Raw genomic sequence first — 20497 nt, 5'->3', positions numbered from 1 at the left:
AGAACCTAGGGCCATATTATCAAGAAAGGGCAATACATTATCGCCGCTTTTATCGACATGAAACTGCTGCTAAAGTGGCGATAATGGGCTTGATAATATGCCCTTGTAAATTCCCATAGAAGCCCAGGTTCTGGTGTTAACCTGGGCTTGTTTACATCAGAGGTTAATTTGTAAAAAAAAAAAAAAAGTGCTGGGCTCTCGTCAAGAGGTATCTAGCACCAGCCAATCGCTCCTGTTGCCCCGCCTAAAACAGAACCAACTCCCAAGCATGAAAGTGAGGAGATGATGTGGCGTAATGGACAGAGCTGTCGACTTCGGAGCTGGGGCACCAGGGTCGAGTCTCGGCTTCGACTCAATATCCTGTGATTTTGGGCAAATCACTTATGCTCGCCTTAAATGAATACATCCCTAATTAGTGCTCCTGAAAAGCACCCCTGTTGAGGAGTAAGTGCCGGGAAACCACCGGCTCAAATTAAGCATTGGTTTCGATATAATGTCCACCGACAGGTGGGCTGGAAAAGGGAGGGAGCCCTGCAGTAAGTCCTTCTAAACTTCTTAATTTTAACCAGTGTCTTTGGAAAATCATGCAATCCAATGCACATAAAGCCAATATTTTAGTTATTTACTTTAAGGTAGAGCCACTGAAGACTATGGAGTGGACTAGGCAGTGGCTCACTGTGACTGCAATTTGTGGCTTCCAGAGCTGTCTGAGGCTTGCAGTGCAGCCAAGCTATCCCTTGTAGTCTGTAAAAAGTAAAGTAGCTATCCAGCCCCCTTGGAGGAGAGAGTGGGGGGCCCTGGGATGTGAGTACAAGGCACGGGCACTGTGCGCCGATTCTGTGAGGCTTTTGAATGGGGTGGGGGTGCAGTTAGTTTTGTTATCAGTAAGACACAATAAATGATGCAATCGTTCCAAAGTTCTCTGCAGGGCCTCCCAGTCCTAAACACGCCCTCTGACCCGGCAGGCGGAGCTCCTGCCAGTGCTGCTGTTCCCTCTGTGGCCAGGGACACAGAGGCCAAACTCACTGCCACCGTCCGTCGCTGCCCTGCTCTGTGATCCGAGTGTCTAAAGACCTACAGGGGAAGCTGGATCCAGGTGAGTGAAGTGCCATGGATTAAAGAACAGCTGGGCACCTCGGCTCCTGCTGCCTGCACGGCCCTCTGATGCTGCTGCTCTGCTGTCTGCCTGCAAGGACTTGTACTTTGTTGCTGGGGTGTGACTAGTGCAAAATAGGAGGCAGCAGAACAGGTTTGAGGTGCTTTGCAGAGGGGACAGGATATTGTAGGCCAGGAAAGAGGTGCATTAGTGAAAATACCGCAAGAGAAAGGGATGGTTATTTTGCATGGCTGTATATTTGAACAGGATTTTGTTTGGTACATAAAGCAAAATGCCTTCAAAGGTTCATTAACATGTGCGCATCTGTAGTGGCCTTCTTTTCATGCATTTTGTAGTATTTTATAAAATACCCTTTCAAGACAGCCACCGCTGATGGGACTGTCTTCGCAGCAGCTATATAAGATGTCAGCAAGCATTGGCAAAGCCAATAGGTTCCAGGACGAGAGCTGATGGATTTGCTTATACTTTGTTTGTCTGTGGGCCATTAATTCTTCAAATGTGTTAGGATGTGTCTGCAGAGGTATGTTTTGGGCAAGGCCGAGCGCTAGAATAGCGACGCCGCCATTATGGCAGTCGCACCGGTCCCCGGGGACAAGGTGGTGGTGGGAGCACTCCCACCTCCCGTGAGGGTCCCATGGGAGGGTGGGGGGTGTGTGTGAAGTGAACCGGAAGCACTTTTGTGTTTCCGGTTCACGAGGGCGCCCAATTTTTGGGGTAGGACTGGTTTAGACCGGGATACCCCAAACGTTACATTATCTGTCTAACAATGTATCCAGACTTTCTGCGTAATTGTACATAATATGAATAAATAATGTTTTTTAATTTTGTAATAAATACGGCCGGGGGGTTACAGCCCACATTCCAAAAAGTAAAGTTGGTGTGGTCTTATTGTTTGCTTAGAAGGAGGGAGGGTTACCCCGTCTGTACAAGGGCTGCGGGTAAAAAAGGCAAATAGGGACTCGGGGAGTACCAGACCATATGAGGCTTATGCTGGAATGGCAGGTAGTCTCTGAGCTCTCTGTGAAAGGCTCTGGTAGAGCTGTGTGGGTCCCAGTACAAGACTGAAAGGGGATTTATATGGACCACTGAGATGTATTGAAAACGGTGTGTGAATCGCAGTTATTAACAGCAGAGGATTCTAAACGTTGGAGTGTGGGAGCATTGGATGTGTTTTGTGTGGGGTAGAGCTGGAGCAGTGGTGATGGAGAAATATGTGCATAAGCAGAGCTGTGTAGGGGTTCTAGTAATGCACTTCTGACCATACAAGTCAGGAGTGAGGTGCACTGGAAGAGCTGTATGGTATTCCTCAGTTCACTCTGTGCGGATTCCTGCCTTGCAATAGGAGGTCAAGAACAGAAGAGATGTGGCCTAATGGCTAACCTGTCAATGTTGAAACCTCGGATATTGGTTCCAATGCTTGCTTCAGCTGTTGACTAAAGGTCCTGTGGTTTTGGGCAAGTCACACCGTGTCTTAAAAAATGTGATTATGTGAAATGCAGTTATGAATTGTAATGTGTTATGCAATCAATCAATTTGTTTCTTTATTTATGAGTTGGAGCTCCAAAGAGGTCCATATAAAACCACACCAATACAATAAATAACAAGCTATAAAATGAAACCTTTGAGGAGTAGGAGAATAAGCGTAAGGATTATAAACACTTGTACTCATGATCTCATTTCTGGAGCAGCCAGATGAGTACAAATTGGAATAAGTTCATAAAGCCCTAGAATTTTAAACTTATGAGCAAATTACTCCATTAGGAGTGGCTAAAAAAGGTTATTGTATTGTGCATTTCGTAGACAACAATCCTATGCTTGGTATACACATTCTTATATTGTCTCCCAACACTCCCCATAATGTGCATCACTTTGTTGCTCCCTAGCTAGGAATGAGAGAGAGAGAGAAATCTGTTTATTTAGACCGTGGTCTCTAAACTTCGAGTTCATAAAAATTATAAAACATTACAATCCCATCAATGACAATTGATGCGTAATGATCTCTAAAATCCCACAGTTACTTTTCTGAGCTGCTCTACTTATACATTTATAGCAAGCCATAAGATACCATTGGCTCATATTTTTCAGTATTTCCAATTTAAAAAGGATCAGTAAAAAAATGTTAAAAACATCTGAACTTAGTAAAATAAGCATTACAATCTTTAAAAAGCCCTTTACATACATCATTATTATTTTATAAAAGTTAAAACCATTTAAACTAAACGTACATCGGTCTTTCACATTATGTCCTGCAAAAGTAGGTAAAGAATGAATCACAATACTTTTTTGAGTTTTTCCCTGGCCAAACGATTTACACCTCTCAGATAATTCCCTAGTGCAATTGCAGTATCCAATTTTTCCATTTTTATCAGTAGAATATCAGCTTGCCCTCGTGAATTTATGCCATATTTTATAAATAATGGCCGTAAAAACTGCTTTCTCACTCCTAAACTTGTAAGGCAATCTAACAGTGTGTGCATGATATCACACTTCATCTCCAGTCCACACTTACATCGACCGTCAGGATATAGCATTTCTGCCTTTAATCTCCCCTCCAATAGCCAAGGGTTAATTCCAATTCGGATTTTTAAAATTTCCCACCTCAATTCGTAGTTCGGCAGGGTTTCTAAGTATGGATACCATGCATCATTTTCCCATGCTTCTAACATACATTGGACCGACTTTTTCTTTCTCAAGTATTTTATGTCCTGGTTTCTTGATAGCTCCCTTCCTTGTGCTCTAAGTAGGCCCTTGGTGAATGCAATTTCTACAGGATTCTGGTTGACTCTCACCTTTAAACTACCGGATACCTCCTTTATTTTCCTTTTTGCCTCCGCTGCCCATTTAGGTTGCTATACCGGATTTCATTACTGCACCAATGGAACACCTTCTGGGTTTCCTCTAGTAATTGTCGTTTCCAGAACCTTGCCACTGCCATTTTAGCCTGAATGCTCCATGCTATTGTTCCGGTCTCTAATCTAATTGCCTGAATCATCACTGACTTCGGCAAGGACAGAAGCATTTTCAACACCTTACCTTCCTCTCGATCCCAGCCCACTTTGCTGCTGAAGTGGAGAACTTCCACCCCATACAATACTTGGGGAGGGATCATTGCTTCATAAGCCTTTAACATGGGTTTATGCGACCGGCCCCCATAATCTCTATTACATTTTTTCAACCCACAAATAGAGGATGATGCTTTTGCCATTTAGGCTTCAATATGTATGTCCCATTTTAAGGAGCTTTCAAACCATAGGCCTAGGTATTTATATTCCTTTACAGTTTCCAATTTTGTTTTGCCTAGGTACCAGCTAAAACTTTTAGACCTTTTACCAAAACATAGAATCTTTGTTTTATCCATATTTACTACTAAAAGTTTAGCCTTACAGTAGTCACTAAATACATTTAATTTTCTCTGTAACCCTAGCTCTGTTTGGTCAATAATTACTAGGTCGTCCACGTATAGCAGTCTTGCCACCTTCCTGCCACTCATTCTTGGACTAGCACTTCTTTCGACTTCCAGTGCTGCTGGCAGATCTGCTAAAAAAATAGAAAAGAGGAGTGGGGCCAGGACACAACCCTGTCTTAGCCCGTTTGCTATATCTATTTTCTTTGTCAGTGCTCCTTGAGTGTCTTTAATTACTTGAGCCCAGTTCTCTCTGTGCAATTCTTTTAGGATTGCTAGTAGTCCCACTGGGATTTCATATTTAGTCAGGCACTCCCATAGCTTCCCGCGGTCCACCAAGTCAAAGGCTGCCCGGAAGTCGACGAAACAACAGAACATGTTCCCCGTTTGTTCCGTCGACTTACGGGCAAGTGCCCACAGGGCATAACAGTGGTCCACCGTGGAGTGCCCTTCTTTGAATCCCCCCTGTTCTACCGGGACAATTGAGTTCCCTTCTACCCAAGTCTTTAGTTTGGCCAGCACTATCTTAGTAAATATCTTCTCCCCAATATCTAACAGGTTAATTAACCTGTAGTTTTTTGGGGTGTGCTTATCACCTTTTTTATGTATGGGCCTTATTATTGCCCCTTTCCAATTATCAGGGAACCTTCCAGTGTCTAAAATTACGCGGAACATATTAGCAAAAAATGGATCAGGCTGTATTATCTCAGTGTTTAGTGATAGTTCAAGTTCAAGAAGCTTTATTCGATTATTTTAGATAATAATCATAAAAGCAGAAATTAAAAAACACAATGCATTCCTTATACAGCTATTGCCAATAAAATATTCACATAAGAATCTAGGATGCTTGTTTCTAGTCCAGAGAGGACCTGGCTCGCAATTTGGGCTGGACTGTGCCCATTGGGCGCAGGGTCAAGACTGATTAGCATATGGCTGGGTTCAAACTTGAATGGCATGGGAAGCAAAAAAACGATGGACTTAGGCCCAGATCCTGTACTGGGGTAATGCATGACATTATTCTGCATTCTGTCAATCAATTTTTCTTTTTGCATTTGTCACCCAGAGTGGGACAGGTATGCCCAGAAGCGGGTCCTGTGCTCTGCATGTCACTGGAGTCAAGTTAGCCTGGCTGATGAGAAGTGTTACCCCGAAAACCGGTCCTAGTATGCTTGTTTCCAGTCCAGAGAGGACTTGGCCTGACAGTTCCATCTAGACTGCTCCCATTGGGTGCAGGGTCAAGACTGATTTGCACATGGCTGGGTTAAAACTGGAACGGCATGGGGAGAAAAAACAATAGATTTAGGCCCAGATCTCAGTACTGGGGTGAATGTATTACATTGTTCTGCATTCTGTCCATCAATTTTTCTTTGTGCTGAAACCTAAAGCATGCTGCCCGGGATGGAGATGAGGGGCTGCGAACCGCGGACACCACTAGTGAGTTTGTGTTAATTCATTTTGGCAGCCACTCATAACAAAAGAAATGAGTGGCTGCCATTCTCGTACCTGAAAGTGCCTCGCTCATGTCTTGAAAGCCATTGCAGGAAAGAATGTTGTGTCTGCAGTAGGACAAAATAATGAAAGAAAACAGTACTCACAGACTAAATAAACATACTGTGTAGCCACACAAGTAAAAAGTCCAGTCCTCCTGGGAGGCTAAAAATACAGACAAGGCGCTACTAAGGAGGGACTAACAAGCCTGTTAACGACTCAGAAGCAACTATTTAGAAAGGACAGAAACAGGAATCATTTGAAAAGATAGGCGGAGAGTGGGTGGAGCTTCAGGTCCATACCTGAATACAGCATGCCTAAAGAGCAGCGCATGTGCTGCCCAGGCTCGACCTAAAAACAGTGCTAACTGGGGACAAACGTACGAACCCAGCAGCAGACCAAGGTCAAGCACCTTCACAATTTTAGTTTCCAAATTCTCAAACTGAGTGCAACAACTTCCGACAACTGCTGCTGAGAGATGCCTATTTACAATACGAATTAAAGACCAAAGGAAGGTGCACTACATAGAAGTCAGGACAAGTAACGCCGATCAGATACGAGCTATCATGCTGTTCGTCTTCGTATTATGGAAGTTCTGATCGTTACATACTTGGAGGCCGAATTTGCCATTTACTAGGACCTCGCACTATTGGTATCCCAACTCTTTTGGAATTGATTTTACCCAGATTCTCAGCGATCACCACTACTCATCGAGGCAGATGTCCTTGCCTGAAATGTATTCATTATAAAGTAAATGTAAATGAATTTATATAGCGCAAATCACCACCGGTTTCTAAGCGCTTGCTTAGGGAACCCGTCCTGGTATTCCCCTGTGAGATAACCCCGGCAGGGTATCCGCAAGGTGAAAGCCAGGCATCCCGCCGCGATGGGCCGTTGTGGAGATTAAGCAAGCTATTGCCCAGAGTCGCAGAGTGTGAACCCGTGAATCGAGTAGGCACCGAAGCGAGAATTGTGGAGTCCATGGACATTTTAGGACTCAAGACCCCGCGGAGCCGGGAATTGAACCCTTGTCCCGGGCTGACCTCTGCTTCCAGGTCTGCCTCCTCTAACCAGTGAGCCACACTTCTCCACAAAGCCAAGGTTACTGTGCTTATCTTGGTGATATCCCGCTATATGTTGTTATTCCATCGATACCCCCTTGGGATTCTTTCAATTGGTCAAGTATAGTTATTAATGATGACTGATTTTCAGTTTTACGGTTTGTAGCATTAATTTCAATCAATTCAAAAGAGCTGGAATTCCTCTTTTAAATACTACAGAGTCTCATCATTTAATTAGGGCAACATTAACTGATCGTGTAGCACATATTAATCATCCTCAAACGATTACGAGACATATCACCTTCTTGGTTACTGAAACTTTATATATACCATAAGCCCTGACGAAGTTCCTGTGGCACGAAACGCGTTGGCTATGTGCCGTTGTTCTTTTCAAAGAATTCAATAAAAAGAAGAACCTTCGAAGCATTTACTTTTCCTGATTTCTATGTAGTACACCTTCCTTTGGTCTTTAATTCTTAGTGCTAACTGGGGTACAGTGGGCAGGCCCTTTACACCTGTGGGCCCAGTGCCTCTGCACCTGCTGTGCTATTATTAGCTCACACCTGCATTGGAATAATAAGTTGGTTGTTTCTCACATGGAGATTTCTGCTCCTGAAATTAGGCAAACTGTCTATGTGCAACACCGGAAAACAATATGGAATTTGGTACATAGACACTACTTCCCACAGGATAGTCCCCCACGTCCTAAAATCCCCTACATTTCTACACCCTTAGAATTACCAGAACCCCTGGTAAAGTTGATTTCAAAGACTGTGCCTGTTTATGTGCCCTTGCAAAAGCCTGCAGGCACAGCATAAAATTGGTCAGTACTACGCAAGTCCCCATGCAATCCTAGGTAAATGGAGGCCTGCGTACTTTGGTAAAGTGATAGGGACTTAGGGATACATTAAATATGCCAATGATTTGAGTGCCAATTTCATCAGGTTAAAAGGGGGAGCACCACCACTTTACCACTGGTAATCATATGTCAAGTGCACAGAGTTCTACAGCCAGCAAATACAGTCCAAGCAAAATTGTGGGGTTACACCATGCAGAAGATGGTCACTTCTAATAAAAGGTTTTCACAAACTAGTATTGTTCAAGAAGCACAGCAGGTATGAACTGCTCTGGGGAAACCAGTTTATCTGTGACCATAGTCACACTGGCACTTATATCTCTCAGAGCCTCCCGTATCTCAGAGTCACTCACTGCACCCGCCTACACAGGGATCTCTCGTCCCCTCTTTAAGGTGCAGCTGGGTGCCATTTGCTCTGCGAAACACGGAGCGGCTTCGAAGCAGCAGCTCCGTGTTTCACTTGAATGCGTTGCCCCCAGGCTAGTGCGAGTTCACAGATTCTCTGGAGCCAGCACATTCAACCTAATAGGGCACACTTTTCCTGTTGTGCACGGTGTACCTCTTGAAGGTGAGGGGGTGTCCCTACGATGGTTGGGAACACACTGGTTGTTTTTTGGTACCCCTCACACACCAATAGGCCCCTTGGTGTCATGCTTCATCATTGGGGTCCTCGCACCCCTCTACGGGATGCGGCATGCTGCGACCTACGGTTGCGTGGGAGGACTTATAGTGGCTATGTGTGGTGTGGGTGAGGGAATTTTAAGTGAGTGCTATGGTGGGGTAACAAAAAACTTTATTTGGCCCCCGGGCTTGTACCAGCCCGGGGGCCAAATAAAGTTTTTTGTTACCCCACGAGCCAGGCACTTTTTAAACTTCACTCACTATCAAACCCACATCCCGTAGAGGGGTGCGAGGACCCCAATGATGAAGCATGACAACAAGGGGCCTGTTGGTGTGTGAGGGGTACCAAAAAACAACCAGTGTGTACCCAACCATCGTAGGGACACCCGCTTCCCCCTTCCTAATGGATTCCTTTTGTTTATAGAATTAACCCAGGGAGAACGAATCCATTTAAGATTATTCTCTCCCTCCCCCTTTTGTTAAAACCTGTTGAAGGTGAGCCATAGCACAAACATGGAAAGTGTGCCCTATACGTACTAGAGCCCCAGGTACACCTGCGGCATGGGGTGTGTAATTAATGAATTGTACTACTAATGGTATCTTCCCAAGTCATCTGGATCCTTACAATTTTGCAATGAGTTTCTTGTTTTGCCCTTTGGAAGAAACATACCTATGAGATTTTAATGTGGAGGGCAGAAGATCAGTGTCTACTCTATGATGGTTTCTGTAAAAGGCAAAACAGCACTTTGGTTGGCCTAAGAGTGTAACATGCATTTATTGCACAAATAGACAGCATGCAAACAAAATAATGAGCAACAATTGTCAGTTCAATGGACCAGAGATTCTGCCCAAAATCTAATTGCAGCGTATAGTGCTGAAACCCTCACATTTAACACTCACTTTTTTACAGCTTTTCTCAATACAAGTTAATGGAAATGTGATCATGTGATTGAAACTGTTACTTTGAGCAAACAACTAATAAGAGGGAAGGACCTTTTCCCAAGAAAGAAAATGAAAATCCCTTGATATTAAAATATAAGCAATAGCTGCGTATACATTACATTTTACAATTCACGCCTCGGGTGGCAAACCTCAAAACACGGCTACGTTTACTACAGGGCACTAAATGTGCATTTGTACATTGCTGAAAAATTGAGTCTGGGTCTCCAAACTACATGAAACTTTGGAATCATATTAGAAATACTGTGAACCTCAGAATAATACAAACACAATATTGAAATTCGGTTAAGGTTTAGGGATACTTGAACACTGAGGTTTCCACAAAAATGAACTGGCAAAGAAATATATAAGGTTTTTGGACTTTTTAATAATTAAAACAATATATTTTGAACAACTGCCTTGTTTTACAGGCTAGGTGAGCCCACTACTATTGTAGGTAATGCGCCAAGTAATTCATTAAGGAGCTTTAAACAGTGAAGAGAAAATTACACTATTACAATTAATCTGTGTGGTACTTTCCTTCTCCCCTCCGGACCTGTCCCAGTTGGAAGGTGCGAGAGTCTGTTGATCTGAAGGTTCTACAGCTGACTTCAGCTGACTGTATCCTGCGGTTGTGTAGATATGTGTAGAATAAAAACTTTGCTGAACTTTTCCAGTGTCATCTCTCTGTAACATACACAGTTTTCACCTATTTTGTCTTATGCAATTTCCAATATGACTTGTTTATGTATGAAAACACAAGCAATTACATTACTGCATACAAGCCCATGAATAATGCATGGGGTGCTATAGCATGCTGCAAACTATAAACTATAAATACACTGTCTCTTAGTCACTTTTTATTTTTATTCTACAGTAAGATGTTGACTGTGACGAGAGGAAGAAGAATGTTCAATTCTTTGATCAAATCTTATGGAATTAATCGACAGCCGGCACTAATGAATCTTGGCCATTTACTGAGGCTGAACAGCACTGCGGTAGACTGGAACACTATCCATGCTGGCAAGGTGGCTGTTATGACTGCTTCCACTCAAGGGTAAAATCGATGTAACTTTATTGGATTCCACATATTAAACCTATGTCTGCTGGTGGGTGTTGATTGGTTATGCAACCAGGCATCACCATCGTTTTGTGCCTTCTTCTAGTTTTTGGCTATTTTTCCACAGCGGGTTCCCTTAGCTCTATGAACGGATGTATGACATTACAACGCATGCTTTTACCACGCATGCCTTTACAACGCGGTTTTTACAACAAAAACCTTTACAGCGCATAGCGCTTGGGGTGCTGGATAGTGAATAGTTTAATTTACTATTCCAACTCCAGTCCCCGTGGACACTAGGGAAAGTGTTGGATAGTAAATTAAACTTATTCCCTATCCTAGAGCGCCCCCCAGTGCAATGCGCTGTAATGGTTTGCATTGTAAAAGTTGCGTCGTAAAGGCCCTGCGTGGTAAAAGTTGCGTTGTAAAGGATGTTTCCCCTATGAACAGTACTTGCTCTACCCAAGCACCTTATTTAGGACCAAGATAGGTCTTTATCTCTGATGCTACATTCAATACAGGTTAGGTTAGTGAGCACCGCATTTAGGAGTTTTAGTAAATACTGCATGAAGGAGGAAGAAGAGAATGCTCGAACACAAGGACAAATAGTTTCCCCTCTGTCATCTCTGAAAGGCTGGTAAGACTGGAGGACAGTCAGATGAGGATACCTGTACCAGAACTACATGACCTGCATGATTTTCAGAGGTACCAATTAGCTCCTGATTTTCACATTGGAGAGTTAGCGTATAACCATGAGTCGGAAAGTGCTCCAGTCCATATATCTGTTTCATTCTCAAGTGATATAATGAAGCCCTATTTGAATCCTTAAATATGTACACAAACAATTGGTATTCTATAATACAACTAGTATTTATAATGCATCATTCCTCTACAAAAATGCAAGAAAGAATTATAAAAATTATTAATAAACAACTAAGTGAATACATTGTAATAGATGTGTACGTAAAATACACTCTCAAAATTGTTGATTACATATCCCTAATACATGACTCTATCTGCCAAACTACATTATCTATTACTCTATTGCTCTATATGCCTGACTACATTACATTTTTCTGCCTTACAAATTATAACCATATGGTATCATTTGCCTAGTCACGTAAAGCCTTCAGCCAACCACAATGCCAAAGAAAAAACAGGTAATCTGTTTGCATTTATCTTTGTATTTGTTTGCACTCTTTGGCTGAATCCATTGAACCAATCCCAACTTTTGAGATTAAAACTATGGAGGTGGGTGTCAGTGCATGTACCCGTAGTTACACCTAGTTCAATGAAGTGGGAGAAAATACATAGTAATTGGGAGGCCTGTGTGGGCTTAAATTCCATGCAGAATAAATTGGGGAAACTCTCTGGTCCTGGGGGTAGAAACCTCATTAGACACCATGAATTTTTACATTAATGAAAAAGAAATGGGGCGGGCCGAACTGCCCAGACAGGAAAGGCCCCAACAGTCTTTCTGCCCCCTGTACTGCAAATTAAGGGAATTTACTCCCATGTTGCCATCCCCGGTGTGGTTACAGAAAGCCCACTAGGCACCAGGGATATTTTGTATTTAGAAAAAAGAATGGGTGGGGTGGTCTGCCCCGGCCCCCAACAATCTTTCTGCCCCATCAGCAGCGGATTGAGGGATTTATCCGCAGTATTCCATCAGGGGGGGTGTAGAATGCACACTTGATGCTACTGATAGATTTCGTTATAATAATGTGGTGGGGTCTAACCCAACCTGGAATCAGGCCACAGCCATCACACAAAAGTTGATGGGAGGAATGTTTGCAAAATGTCTAATGATTGGCATTCTCTCATGGAAGCATTAAATCCATGTTTTTTGTCCACTGTGCCACTCTACACATGAGCCCACCTTGAGCACATCAGCACTGACCCTGCTCTTCATGGGGCCAGTTCATTCAGAACTGCCAGGGAAACCCCCCTCCAGAAGGGAAAACCAGCACCCGAAGACCAGTTTCTGTCTACTTAGACCTCACCAGTGAAGTATAGCTTGGATCTTATGCCTCAGTGAGCCATGGATCCAGGACTAGATATGCCCTTGGACACTGATGGCATAGCATTAGTCACAAAAAAGGTGATGGGAGGAATGGTTACATAAAGTCTAACCAGTGTCAATACTTGCAGAGCAACACTCAGAGCCTAAAATCGCAAAGACCCCCTCCTTTTACTGCATGGAAGTATCTAACACTATACTGTTCTGCATGACCATGATTATTTTGTCATCTAACTAATCTGTTATAAAACCCAGGGAAATTGCAGTGGCATTGGCTATTTCTTACGGTATCTCGGTATTACTTGTAGTATCTCAGATACCCTGCCCTACATCATAGTTTGAAAATAGAGTGGACAAAAATGTGTATGTTTCTGTGATGTTGCAGTGTCCCCCCTTTTTTGGAGAGTTTGTATAGCAGAACGTCTGATACCTAGGGTAATGCAGCCAAAATAACAGACTCCAGCCCATTCTTGAGGGAACCAGGGATAGACTACTGGGCCATAAAAAGAATGACCACATCAGCAGAAGTTTGTGAAACACCATACCAGTATGAAGGTGGTATTCATAGGATGTGATTTGAAAGTATCATTTCTACAGCAATGTTAAAATTCACCCTGGCTCACAAAGACACTCAAGTTGTGCTTTTTGCTGCTCACAAATTCTGAAAGGTCAAAATGAGTGACATCAGGTCTGTAATGGGCCCAGGGGATTGTTATGAATTCTGAGGCCTTGTATAGACTTGGGAGACAACAGCACAATGAGTCATTCTTTGTCCATGATAGAGCAGATCAAAGTAAGACTTGTTTTTGCAGAAGGACACTCTGATCAAAGACACACTTGCCCCCACGTTAACGGTCAAGTGAGTGCAGTTTCAGCAGGAGGAAAATGTAATTGTCTGGCTGTGTTGCTCAAGCACACGCAAATATTTATTTTCATACATAGAGTGTCTGCTCTGCTCAAAGATAGGTTCAGAACAGTGGAATTTCTTGATAACCCCCCACCCCACTTCAATGATATATCACATTAAAAGCCAGAGACCTAGGGCAGTGGCAAAGATAGCAATCCAGAGCTGCAGAGGGATCTTGTTTCCAGGTGACAGCTGCTTCCCTAAGGTAGAAGCAGGAATGATGAAGGATGATGTGTGCAACATTATATGGCTGCGGAGGTGCAGGTGGAGAAGGTGGTCACTGGAGATCCAACCCACCGGCAGATGGAAAGGTAGCAACAGGAACAGCCCCAGCATAGAGATCCAGTCTGAGGTGTGATGCAGATTGGCAAGTCACCCTGGGAGGAGTGTGTTTGTGATGTGCAAGACTTGTTAGGAACCATCACAGTAGGTTTGCAGATGATCTGCATTTCTGGTTTTTGATGCATTGGAAGGTGATTTAATATGTGGGTCAAAAGTGTGATTCTCATGAGAACTTAACTTTGATTTGTAGTGATTTGTTCTAACTATTGAGATGTCACAGTACCACCAAGGATGGGAGCGATGTTGTCTGAATCTGTGGCTTGAGACGCGGTTAACATCTCGCTACAGTGTTCGTTTTCTGAGGAGCATTTTTTCTTTGAGGAAATTTTCGGCAGCGACGACGACAAGACTTGAATACATGTTTGGACTCCGCTTCCATCCTTAGAAGTTTTGAGACTTTCTTTCCCCTTTTTGCTGGAGCATTTTTGAAGTAGTTTAGAAATAGCGCACTAGTAGTACAGACAGTATTCTAGTCAATAATTAATCTTAGGGTTCTGTGTAGGGTATGCAGGAAGAATGGTACCCTAAACTGGTAGCGGTAAGTTAAGCAATATACAACAAAAAAGAGGTACGGTGCTACTAGGTCAGAGGAAACGCCAATAACCCCTGAAAGGAGTAGCAAGGGCCCACTCAGTAATTGCAACAAAAGTCCTGTGCACACGTTAGGTTACTATGAGTGATTGTCATTATGAAGAAACACAATGTAATGGCAAGAATGGAGACAAGGTAGAGACCAGTAGACGGTTTCTTTTAAGGTGAAATATATTTGAACCTTCTTCTTCAGAAGGAGAACATCAAAGAAAAAACAGCTGACACGTGTTTAGTCAAGCGGGCAGTGTACCCGTGACTCTTTTGGGCTGAAAATAACGCAATAAGCTCAGTGTCATGTGACCGGTGATAATTCCAACCCCGCCAGAGTGGGTTCTGTGACAAAGGCAGGGCCAGTAGTGGCTTGAAATCATGAAGGGAAACATGGGAGGAAAAATCAGTCTCTTCCCATTGTGTCAACAAGAACAAGGAATGATGGGCGGGTTCAACCGTCACCAGTGAAACCTTGGAAGTCCTAGTGAAAGTGGGCACGTTGCTCTTTCCACTACCAGGACACAATTGAAAGAGAACTTGAGCCTGAGAACAGAATTTGTGAAGACAGCTTATAACTTTTCTGCAATATTGTAAGGGGACATCTTCATTCAGTAGTAAGTCTATCTTAGTTGAAGGGATGGGAGGGTTTGAGGTCCACATCATGGGCCATCCCTCAATTATCTTTTATGGGCTCAGCTTGGTTTTCTGTGTAGGTACACCACTAATTGATCATAAAAAGAAGGGAATCAAGCCATTTCAGTTGTGTCTAAGTACATATCTTAACTATCTTATTCTTGGAAGAACTTTTTTTTGTTCTACCTTTCCTCCTGTTTCATGGTGATAGGCATAGTGGAAGTGCTTAACAATTCCTAAGATTTTGTAAATCTCCTGCAGTATGGATGAAATGAAGTGTGTTCCTCAGTCCCTTAATAAAGAACATGAAATTCTGAAACGTTGATTGAAGTCCCTAAGTAAGCGTTTACCAACTTTGAGGGCATCTGCTCTTGTGCACGGGTAATCTTCTACCCAACCCAAAACATGAAGATTATCATTAATATGTACGAGTACCAGGACATCTAGATATATTCACGCTTCTGTTTGATCTAGTACTTCAGGAAGGCACTGAAGACCTGGCTCTTCGACCAGAGCGGAACTGCTGACACCCCCCCCCCCCTCCCCCCCAGTGCCTTGAGACCCTCAAGGGTGAGTAGTGCGCTTAAAATTGCCCTGCTTGAGTAATTGAATACTGTTTCTCACTCTAAGAGGCTCATTTCTGCAACACAGATAGATAAATATTTCAGGAAAATCAGTTTCTATGAGATACATAGCATCATTAGCTTTACCTAACAGAGCAGCCATTTTTCGCAGCCGAATCAGCGAGGGTATATTCCCAGGACACTTCATCATGAGAGTATTGCAGGCAGCACACTTAACCACTGCTACTCGAATAGATCAACATCAAGGCATTCAACACATCCTGCACATATTGAACATTTTTATAGGGGTTCCATCAGATGTTAGAAATCTTGTTTGCATTGAGAGGAACCTAAAGTCATGCATCACTCTAAATACATAGTTGAGTCAGTGTGCACAGTTACAATATTTTCTCAGCAACCTGAGCATGCTAAACATAGGCAATCAGCAGCTTCCAACAATTTGATTCACAGTAGATACAGTGTATCCTCTACCATGATGCCTTTATCCTTTCTGAGAAATGAACCATCCACAAAATACATTAATTCCCAGTTTGGCGTGGAAGTGTCAGTCCATTCAATACAGGGTATGGTGAGATGTGCAGTTAGAGACAATCGTGAGATACTCACTCTTCAAGGGAGGAATCAGAGACGTGGGGTTCAAAGTGCAACAGCAGACAAAACTAATATCAGAAGCAGACAATAATAATATCTCATGCCTGGATGATTTGGCCTTAGAAAAATGTTATGGTTGTGAGACAGGAGAAGAGCAACAACAGCATGGGGCCTGCAACTATCAAAGTGGTACTTAGTAATATGTTTTTAGAGCATTGATAAGATGGGCAGCGGCAGCTACAGAGCAGAGACTGGGTGGGAGCCCAACCACAGCTGTTCAAAATCTATATTTTATCTATATATAACGTTTATAACAATACCGAGTAAAGGTTTAGCATATTGAGACAACCCCAATGCTGGTGAAAAATTCAGTGCTTGCATTATTTGTACAAATGTATTTTCAGCTTATTCAGACCACTACAAGGGCTCAGCGGTGTCTTTCCTGACACAGTCTGGCAGGGGCTGTGCCATAGGAATAGTTTTCCAGATTACCCAGTTATACCCAGGAAAGTGCATACCTGGGATACCATCACTAGATGGGGCAACTTGCTATTGGCTTCAATGTGCTCGGGTGAAAGGTGGCACTTGCCAGCTGAGATTTCACAACCAAGGTATCACCCTCTGGGTAGACAAAATTGCAATCTGTGTTTCGATGCCATAGGCCCATTTTGAGCCATTACAATGAGGAGGTGAAGTGAGTCCACCTTGGGGTGATCAAAAGCAGTTCATCAACATATTGTTCCAAAGTAGACCCACCAGGGGAAGACCAAAATGTCCACTTTTTTTTAAAGCTTGTGACAGATTGATGGAGACTCCATCAATCCTGTGGGAGCCTCTGAAATGAAATGTTGGGACACTTCGAAGGGGAACTCAAAGAAGAACTGACTCTCTTTGTGTATGGAGATGGAGAAGAAGACAGAGCAAAGGTCCACCATGGTAAACCATTTGGCGCTTGTTGGGGTTACAAATTATGACAGGATCTTTTTGTAGGAAGAATGGAAGAAGACTTTGGTAAATTGATACAACTAACACCAGCAAGAGCTGACTCTGCTATTTTCTAAATTAGCTGCACTGTGCATGAACTATTCAGTTGAAATATGCCATGTAGTGCACAGGCTAACATGCTAGAGACTTGTTTAAAATGCATGCCAGGGTACAATATTAAGATTTTAGTGGACTTGAAGTTGGTCAATAAACAAAATATCAATTGATTAGGAAGATGTTACAGCAAACATCAAAGGTACACATGGGCACTGGCATTTTCATAGTACATGGATATGTATTAATGCACATATGCAAGAAAATTCATTTCCTCAGAAGGTATGTTCAGTGAATGGCCCACTAAATAGAGAAACATGCGAAGTCATACCTTGCATCACACTTAATATTCCCCAATACGTAACCATTATATTGCAACTGCATGGGAATGGTTGGTCTACTTGCTATTGAAGTGGCCATTTCCGGTGAGAATGTACCACCGCACCATTACCATACAACTTGTGTTTGTACTGAAAGTTCAAAGAGAAAATTGTTGACTGAGGTGCAACTCTAGGCTCTATCGGACCCACACCATAATATTGTGATTTTTATGTGTCTTTTCTTGACTCTTATCACTTTAAAGTTGTCATGTGTATGTGCTGTTTGAGAACTAAACTCACATTTTCTCTGAAAGAAGCCTATTGCTTTATTTTTAGCTGCCAAACAGTTCATTAAACCAGTGCTTACAATAGGGTTACTTAACTTTACCACATCTCATTTTCTGTTCACCCTCTACTTGAAATCCAGAATTTCACAAACATCATGCTAACTAATGCACTCACAGAAGAACAAGCTATTCAGAAAGGCTTAAGGAGAGAGGAGCTAAACATTCTTCGAGCCAAGCATCTTTCTTTCTGAAGTCATTTCACAGTTAACATCTCTCTCTCCTGTCAGACACTTTAGATAGGCACTAGGTTGGTGACCTGGCGGGTGCCTGCTCTGATGTTTGAAGACAACACTTTGTTGTTGTCCAAAACATCAACGGGGATCCACCGCACCCTGGACGGTTTCGCATCTTTCTGCGCAATGCGTGGGCTAGAGATAAACCTGGATAAGACCAAGTTTATGATTTTTAACCCCCCTAAACAGACTCGCCCTAACCCCCTTCTTAATGGTACTCACCTGGAAAGAGTTAAGACTTTTGAGTACCTGGGTATTTGATTGGGGATCTCAGATAGCAAAGGCGTCTCTTAGGCTATCCCAAGTGGTGGGAGGAACCAGTAAACTCCATAGAATTTCGAACTTTAAGCCAGCGGCCCCGGTCGAAGAAATTTATAGACTTCAGGCCAGAACTGTACGGAGCAGAACTTTGAGGATACAAACGCATAACCAACCTCATGAGGGTAGAACATGCCTTTATGCGGAATCTATTTGGCCAACCAGCAAGTACACCGCTTATCCCCCAGCGTATGGACTTGGGCCTAGAACCTATAGAGGAGACAGCAGCAGCACGGCCGATGATGTATTGAAAGAGGCTCTGTTCCGTGCCTGAATTAGCTTCCTATAAAGAAGAATTTATAGAGGTGTGGGCTACTCTAAAAAGTAAGAACATTCCTTGGCTCTTGCACATTAGGGCACTCTGTGAGCGTGTTGGTTTATCTGAGTTGTGGGAGAATCCTGAAGAAAGCTGCCTATGGACAACTAAATCCGAGCTGCGGTGTCATCTAAGGTATCAGAACTTAAGATCTTTGCAGAGATGTACGACCGTGGGAAGATTGATTGTGGAGTTCCTCCAAATAAAAAATGAATCTAGAATGGAGGATTTTCTGGACTTAATCTATCCTTCTATTGGGAGGAAACTCTACATACAGTTAGGATTCGCAGCCTTCCACTTAGGGCATCAGCCTGAAAATGGGCTAACACAGAGAATATTGCATGCCCGGCATGTAATTATAAGCAAGAAGATGTACGCCATGTTTTGTTCTTCTGCCCTGCCTATCAGGCAATAAGGTAATGTTGGTTGATACCACTTTGTAGGAACCTAGGTTTTAGTCAATGTGCCCAAGCCTGCAGGGTTCTAAGATATGATACCCATCCCCGTATCGTCTTTACTGTATCACGATTCTTATTTGGTATGTGGCGTAGACGGAGATGTTTTTTATAATATTTGGGTCCACTTATTCATTGTATTGTACAGTCTGATAACAATCAAGTTTAATTCAATTTTAGGTCTAATTTTTTACTGGATCTGTAATGTATTGTTTTATTATTCTTGTGCTTTTGTGTATGTATTTTATCTGCACTTTTATGGTCTGTGGCGACCGAAATAAAGTTATCAATGAATGAATGAATGATAGGCACACAGTAACCAAAGATTCAAGCTCAGATACAACATGAAGCAAAACTGGGAATGAAGCACCTAACCAGAACTTCATCTGCAGGGGAGAAAACTGAATTGGATTGCATCACACTGACGTTTCCACAAGTCAAAAAGAAAATGTCTTTCAAATTCATACATTGATGATAAATATGTCTCAAAATGACCCTAGTACAGACATTATTGACACCCATAAGCAGGGTACTTTGCTACTTTTCCATACTAAATGAATATACCTTCATCTATAGAGTGACTACAGAAAAAGCTAGCAGAGAAAAAGTTCCACTAACAAATCCTGCTTTACTACAGTTTGTTTACCTCTTGTACTCTTGCAGGATTGGGTTTGCCATCGCCAGACGCCTGGCACAACAGGGCGCCCACGTGGTCCTAAGCAGCAGGGAGCAGAAGAACGTTGACAAAGCAGTTGAACAGCTCAGGTCAGAGAATCTGTCCGTGTCAGGGACAGTCTGCAGTGTCACAAACAAAGACCACAGAAAGAACCTTATGGAAATGGTGAGTGGAAACTTAAAAAACTCTATAGAACCCAAGAGAGACCATGAATAGTCCCTCTTGTAGAGAGAGGAGAAATACATTCAGAGTTCTGGGCTGCTTTTTGGCTTAGGTGATATCTGAAAGCTCGCGATGCTGAATACTTCTGAAAGATAGTTGTTTTGTTTCTTTGCATTAAATAAATGTAAGAATGAAATCAACAGCTTTTAAAGCAAAGATCCAATACCTTTAGAGGCAAACACAAGTCTGAAAACAGTGCGAAATTATGTGTGTCTTACAATGTATGTTGAAAGGTAATACTTTAATTGCACATTGTGTCATGTAAGCCTGATTAACAAAAATCAAAAGAGGAAAAGGAAAATGTGCAGCTTTTTGGCGGTACCACCCGAAACAAGGCCACTAGGCAGAAGAATGGATAAATTTTGAAG

The 20497-nt window shown here is 42.7% G+C and overlaps 1 protein-coding gene across 3 annotated transcripts in view; it reads left to right on the top strand.

Moving 5' to 3' along the window:
* Positions 1-926: 926 nt before the first annotated feature.
* Positions 927-20497, top strand: part of LOC147684074 (dehydrogenase/reductase SDR family member 4-like) — a 75478-nt gene continuing 55907 nt past the window's right edge. The window contains exons 1-4 of one of the 3 annotated variants that reach the window (XM_086944431.1): positions 952-1223; positions 4734-4877; positions 10363-10542; positions 19895-20072. In XM_086944431.1, the coding sequence (XP_086800557.1) occupies positions 10367-10542; positions 19895-20072 (354 nt within the window). In that variant the 5' untranslated portion in view covers positions 952-1223; positions 4734-4877; positions 10363-10366. Of the gene's footprint in view, positions 1224-4733; positions 4878-10298; positions 10543-19894; positions 20073-20497 lie in introns of all 3 variants that reach the window. The other 2 variants (XM_086944430.1, XM_086944432.1) reach the window with 2 other exon arrangements.

The sequence above is a fragment of the Lissotriton vulgaris genome, chromosome 11 (genome assembly GCF_964263255.1).
Source record: "Lissotriton vulgaris chromosome 11, aLisVul1.2, whole genome shotgun sequence".
In the NCBI taxonomy this organism is placed as follows: Eukaryota; Metazoa; Chordata; class Amphibia; order Caudata; family Salamandridae; genus Lissotriton; species Lissotriton vulgaris.
Note: the sequence above shows the minus strand (reverse complement) of the source record. Positions and strands in the feature narration are given on the sequence as shown.